General features: G+C 33.1%; 1 protein-coding gene across 1 annotated transcript in view; it reads right to left on the bottom strand.

Moving 5' to 3' along the window:
• The window catches only part of DOK5 (docking protein 5), a 484,210-nt gene extending 480,199 nt beyond the window's left edge, over positions 1-4,011 (bottom strand). Inside the window, exon 1 of the mRNA XM_053694882.1 lies at positions 3,722-4,011. Coding sequence (XP_053550857.1) covers positions 3,722-3,787 — 66 coding nt within the window. The 5' untranslated portion in view covers positions 3,788-4,011. The remainder of the gene's footprint in view (positions 1-3,721) is intronic.
• Between the last annotated feature and the right edge of the window lie 3,140 nt (positions 4,012-7,151).

The following is a 7,151-nucleotide window of genomic DNA, read 5'->3' as shown; positions in this document are numbered from 1 at the left end:
CTGTTGTGTTTCAAACCAGGAAGATTTAATTGATCAGCATTACTGAAATCAATGTCAATTTCATTTGTTGGTATGGCTTAAAATGTTAATTAAGTCCATTTTGTTGATCAGTATTGTGTTAGACTTGATCACAAGAGGTGGTCACCTAATCTTGTCTATTAGAATTGATTTGTCTTCCTAGTGAGAAGCCCTCCCCAAAATAAGTAAATAAAAAATAAAATATGAATTGCCATATGTAAGACATCTGTTCAAATTAACACAGTAGTTTCATGTGTGAATAAATTCCTAATCTTGTTTCAAAAACATGGAGTCTGAATAGCTGCAAAGTTGTAAATAACCTCTACATAAAGTGCATCAATATACATATTAGATACCTAAAATACAAGTGGCATAATCTGGTGACAATTATAAGTTTAATGTAGTTACAGATTAGTTTATAACATTTTTGAACTCTCAGTCTTCTTTTGCATTGCACTTATAATGCATGAATTCAGTAATTACAGTAATAAAAAATCCAGTCATTTCATTTGCTATGTTCTAAACCATGTGATGTGTATTTAAACATGACTGATATAAAAATAAAGTTCAAACAGATTACTGCATGGAAAATATTTTTCAGAGCATTTAAGGACAACCAGTTAAGACAGTTGGGTTAGTGAGCATCATATAACCTTAGGGAAGACAACCCTACTTTAGACTTGACATTTAAATAGCCAATCTATATTTGACCTGGCAGACTACTTTGATTTTCTTTAAATTGGGGTGCAATCATATGGAAAACCAAGGGCAAGAAACTTGTGGATCAACTAGGTCAGCACCCAATAGAGAAAATACTCAGGGAATACTTTAAATTCCATAGTATTTTAAGAGAATATAGTTCCAAACCAGCTGTTGATGTATAGTCAGACTATATTTGGACTCCACAAAGCAGCACAATGGAAATATATTGGTGTATAGACCAATATCTAATGCACTTCTGAATACTCTCATGTATTTGCATGTGTTCTGAGTAAATGCAATTAAAATAATGTCTTCTTATTTCAGCACAGAAAGACGGTCATCTTATTTAAGTAAATTTTCATGATTATAATATTATGGGTACTAAAATACCCATCATTCAGATATATAGATCTTTAAAACTTGATGGTTCAGAAAGGCTTCTCTAACTAACTCATTAAATATGATAACATTGCATGAATATGCAAATACTTTCACCCAAATGGTGCAATTTCTAAGTTGAGGAAGGTAGAGAAAATAAGTTTATATATATATATTTTATTTTAAATAGTTTAATTAATTTAAGCAATTATTTTTAATTTATAGGGAGCACATGTTTATTACTTTTAAAAGTATATATTTTTGATCACATGCAAGAGAAAATAGCATAGATGTCTTATTATGAACTATAGAAATACATTTATAAATCTGTATAACTAAGCAGCCAATAGACAAGATGAGTAACAACTAAATAATAAAGGAAAACAATGAAGTGTATATTTCACTATTTTACAATAAACTAATGCATAATAGTAAGAATGATATTAATACTGATATATTATGTGTGTGTACACATGTGCACCTGTATGTGTATGCGAGCACATGTGTGTGCAGGGTGACCAATGTTTTTCTTATAATTCTCTATGCATGTAGAGAAATTGTAAATTAATTTTCCCTTTGAATAACATTCTTAAAAGTATTGATAACAAAAAATAAATATAACTGAAGCTTTTAACAATACCTGTTTCTCAGAACCAAACTGTCAAATTGTCCAATGAGAATCAGCTGAGTCTATTACTTTTAAATGGAAGCATCCCAATGAACTACAACAATCAGTCTAAAGCAATACCAAAGTAATTTTATCCCCAAAATGGATATTCCCTTACATCTCTTTAAATACTTACTGAATCTAGGACATGTTTTCGCATAATATCTACACTGCATGTATTGACTTATACAACAGGAAAGCTTTAAATGATAACTAAATTAAACATGACATGATGAACAATAATATAGCTGGTTTCTGTAATAATGAGGCCTAAGGACCAGTACTGATCGTTACACATTAACATACTATTGAAATACCTTTAAAAGTTAGTAACAATCAGCTTTGTTCTGCATTCCGTACATTAAAAATGCTGATATTTAATACAGACATTCTACAATATTATGTCATACATTCTGCATCAATATAAATTATACTGAAGTATAGAGACCCAGCATAATGTATCTCTGTCTATATGGCAAGTGCTTCATGACATTAATAAAAATGCTAAAAGGGCACATTTACTTTTGATAAATCCGCTCGTGAAAATGTAACATTTGATATAGGAAAGACCAAACATTTCCAATACTAACTAGAATAAAACTTTAAATGCTTCAAATAGGGTTTTTTAAAGATCTATAAATCCCCAGTTTTATAAACTTCCAGGAATTCATAGAGGTCATGAATTCTGTGGTCTTATGACCACTGCTATAAAAGTACCATTGGGGACAATAAAACAACTCTTAACAAGATTCCATCTCCTGGTAACCTAGAAAATGTTCTTGATAATGTTGTATTATAGTGGCTAAAGAACTCTACTTCCCATGAAACATGATAAAGTACATACAATATCCCTTTTTGTGAGGGAAATGTGCAATAGCATAACATCACTTGTTTTTATATTTGACATACATCAATAGAATTTTTTCTTTAACATATTTATTATTTTTCTTCATCTTTCTTTATTAAGAGCATAGTATATAATATTAAAATAATATTAAATAAATAATGACATTAAACTGGCAGATATTTGTGGCAAAACATTTACAAAATGCATATCTTGATGGATCTTGAGGTTAAATAAAATGATTGAGGCTAAAATATGACTCAATCCAGAGATGACTTCCGCATGGTATACAGAATAAGCTTATGCCTGAGGACATCACTCTTAAAAGTGGATACACTGCAACATAAAGCAGTGTATGATGTTAGTTGGTAGAACAAAGGCAGCACACTGTCTGTAGAGGCTGCATCCCAATGATGACAGGTGCTCTACCCCACTGTCACTCAGAAAGCCTTTTAGCTGTTGACATTTATAATATAGACAGATAACACTCTCTCTACTCTGGCGTGTCATAAGAACAATCATAGATAATGTGACTCAGATGCAACACCTTTATCCAGAAGGGCAGTATTCACACCTCAAAACAGGAATATCTCTATAAATATTGTAAGCATACACAAACATCTGACTTGTGACAGCAAAAATCATTACCATGTATTTATTAGAAGTTAACGTTATTGCTGCCAGATGGACAAAGAACAAATACACAGTTGTAATTAACAGTAAATGTTTATAACTGGTTATCAAAATATATAGGCTGTTTGTTGCCCATGGGTTTACACCTATGTAATAGTACCCAGTATTAGGCCCCTAGATTCACTAATATTTAAAAGAACTCTCCAGTGAGAATTAAAAACTATAATTAATGATATATATATATTTATTTTTGTTCTTTTTTTTAAATCAAATAAATATGAGCAGCTACCTCCACATTTAATAAATTAGCTAATGGATATAAGATTGTTTTTCTTTTTGGAAAGTTATTGAACACATAGTGGATCTGTGTGACTATCTAAGGTTTAGATAAGACAACAAGAAATGCAGTTTTCAGCCCTAGAGAAATGCAGCAAGTTGAAATGAAAAAAAAAAAAAAAGATCCATAAAAAAGCACTTACACCAAGCCGTCTGCTCCTGATCTTTACGTAGCCCTGCTTCACAATATCGTTAAAATTAGAGCCCATTCCCAAGCAAATGTATTCAGGAAGTGTGATGATCAGAAAGTTGAGCCGGTTGGAAGAAGCCCAGGTGTAATATTCTGCAGATAGCACATCAATTCTTCCTAGAGATGTGAAGCATGAGGTTTTCTTTTAAATCCACTTTGGAAAGTAAGATATAAGGGCTGGGAGCAATATGTACAGTAATGAGAAAGAGCAACAGCAGAACCAGATGCATCAGCTGACAGATCTGGCTGGCTACATGCTGGAATATACCATTCTGACAGAAGCAGCTTGGATGCAGGGGAAGACGTTTCACAGTGTGATACCCAGCCCACCATTCACAAAGCAGCAATCATATGAACATCCCACCCTGCCTTCAATGTGTAGGAAGAGAAAAGCAAACATTAGCAACTGCACCGCTCTGCTTAGCATAGAGGCAAAACAAGCAGTAGCAACATATCTATGTATCTTTAGAAAGGTCATTGTAGAATTACTTCTAGAATGGAAAAGAAAAATCAGAAAAGAAACAATAAGAATGATTGCTCTGAAAATGAGGCGTGCATGCCTTTAAACTCCCAGGTTGCACATGATACAAGCAGAATTAGATTACTTGTATACATGTATGTCAAAGAAAGTTATTTAATAGGGATACCATTTTTAAACTCTTTTACATTTTGGTTTTGTTATTTTGTGATCATAACATGATACAAATGTATACAGAAATGTAATTAATAAATGTGTATTGTCAATAAATGTCAGGGTTTTTCTTACTAATTTAGTTTTTTACAGAATTTGGTAAAAACCATGGTTTATTAGGAAAACAAAAAATGTGATTACATTAATATTAACACAGATCTAGCTCCCTATACAAATAATACTGACCAATATTTTACTTTTCAGTAATTAGCTTTTTTGAATCTACTATAATGCTGTATTCTTTTCCCCAGACATTCTGATACATGCAAAAGGAAGCAGACAATTAGTTGTAAACCATGTGCTAAAGAACTTTCTGTATTGTAACAATTTTCTGCAGTTTTAAGGCCTTGTAAATTGTCCTGATTCCGAATGTTTTAAGGAATAGACTGATGTTTAGTTCCTCTGTCCAAAGTATCATGGACAGTTGTATTACCAAAGTAGAAAGCAAAATATTCAGGAATCAGCAGGATTAACATGTATAACTAAGATACAACAAAGACAATCTGCAAAGGTTAAAAACAGAAAGTGTAATATTGTGACAACTATTTAAACATCTGGGCAAGACTCCAATCTCAGTTTATACTATCATTGTCAATTTTGGCAAACAACTATCCTGCCTTTAACATCACAGACTGCAAGCTCTGAAGGGCAAGGATTTGTACCAAACAAATGTAGTAATGTGCATGCTGGGAACTAGAAAATATCAGCAGGTTGTATGTTTTGTTTAAGGATGCAGAAACAACATGAGGTTATGAGGCTTATTCTTCAAAGAGGCTTTAATAAATATGCTCAATTGAAAAAAAAAAGGAAAAAAAAAATCCTGATTATATCAACTAAGGTAAAATAACTTTTGAAGAAAATATTTATTATTCATTATATCTGTAGAGTTCAGCTTGTTAATGAGAAGCTTGATTAATTGAATTTACCAAAAAATAGTACTTAAATTTGCATAAAAATAGTCAAAAATATTTTTATATAGACACTATGATCAAGAAATAAAGGACTTGATTACAAGTAGAGTGCTAAATTATTGGCCCACCATAATTAACCAGCCATTACAACTGGCTGGTTATTACTACCGTGAACTCGCGGTAGCAATTATTGCTCAGAAAATTAACCAGAGATTAGATCTCTGGTAAATTTTCTAAAAGTGGCCAAAATGCACTCAAGATAAAGGGAAATTTTCAGCTAGATTACGAGTTTTGCGTTATGAGCTGTGCGGTGCTAAAGTGCAGTTTTTTTTATCACCGGTCACTTACCTGCAGCGCTGGTATTACAGGTTTTTACAAACCCGGCGTTAAAAGGAAAGTGACCGTAGAGCAAAATTGAGCTCCATACCGCACTCCAATACCAGCGCTGCTTAAGTCTGCGGTGAGCTGGTTATACGTGCTTGTGCACGATTTCCCCATAGACATCAATGGGTAGAGCTGGCTGAGAAAAAGTCTAACACCTGCAAAAAAGCAGCGTAAAGCTCAGTAATGCAGCCCCATTGATTCCTATGGGGAAACAAAAGTTATGTTTACACCTAACACCCTAACATGAACCCCGAGTCTAAACACCCCTAATCTTACAATTATTAACCCCTAATCTGCTGCCCCCGACATCGCCGACACCTGCATTATACTTATTAACCCCTAATCTGCCGCTCCGGACATCGCCGCCACCTACATTTTATTTAATTACCCCTAATCTGTTGCCCCCAACATCGCCGCCACCTACATTATATTTATTAACCCCTAATCTGCTGCCCCCAACATTGCCGACACCTACATTATATTTATTAACCCCTAATCTGCCGCCCCCAATGTCGCCGCAACCTACCTACACTTATTAACCCTTAATCTGCCGCCCCCAATGTTACCGCCACTATTCTAAATTTATTAACCCCTAAACCTGTCTAACCCTAACACCCCCTAACTTAAATATAATGTAAATAAATCTAAATAAAATTCCTATCATTAACTAAATTATTCCTATTTAAAACTAAATACTTACCTATAAAATAAACCATAAGCTAGCTACAATATAACTAATAGTTACATTGTAGCTAGCTTAGGGTTTATTTTTATTTTACAGGCAAGTTTGTATTTATGTTAACTAGGTAGAATAGTTACTAAATAGTTATTAACTATTTAATAACTACCTAGCTAAAATAAATACAAATTTACCTGTAAAACAAAACCTAACCTAAGTTACACTAACACCTAACTCTACACTACAATTAAAGAAATTCCCTAAATTAAATACAATTAAAGGGGCAGTCTACACCAGAATTTTTATTGCTTTAAAAGATAGATAATCCCTTTATTACCCATTCCCCAGTTTTGCATAACCAACACAGTTATAATAATATAATTTTATCCTCTGTGATTATCTTGTATCTAAGCCTCTGCAAACTGCCCCTTTTTTCAGTTCTTTTGACAGACTTGCAGTCTAGCCAATCAGTGCCTGCTCCCAGATAACTTCACGTGCACGAGCACAGTGTTATCTATATGAAAAACGTGAACTAACACCCTCTAGTGGTGAAAAACTGTTATAATGCAATCTGAAAAGAGGTGGGCTTCAGGGTCTAAGAAATTAGCATATGAACCTCCTAGGTTAAGCTTTCAACTAAGAATACCAAGAGAACAAAGCAAAATTGGTGATAAAAGTAAATTGGAAAATTGTTTAAAATGACATGCTCTATCTGAAT

The sequence above is a fragment of the Bombina bombina genome, chromosome 1, assembly GCF_027579735.1.
Source record: "Bombina bombina isolate aBomBom1 chromosome 1, aBomBom1.pri, whole genome shotgun sequence".
NCBI lineage: Eukaryota > Metazoa > Chordata > Amphibia > Anura > Bombinatoridae > Bombina > Bombina bombina.
The sequence above is the reverse complement of the archived record's forward strand: the minus strand, read 5'-3'. Positions and strand labels throughout refer to the sequence as shown.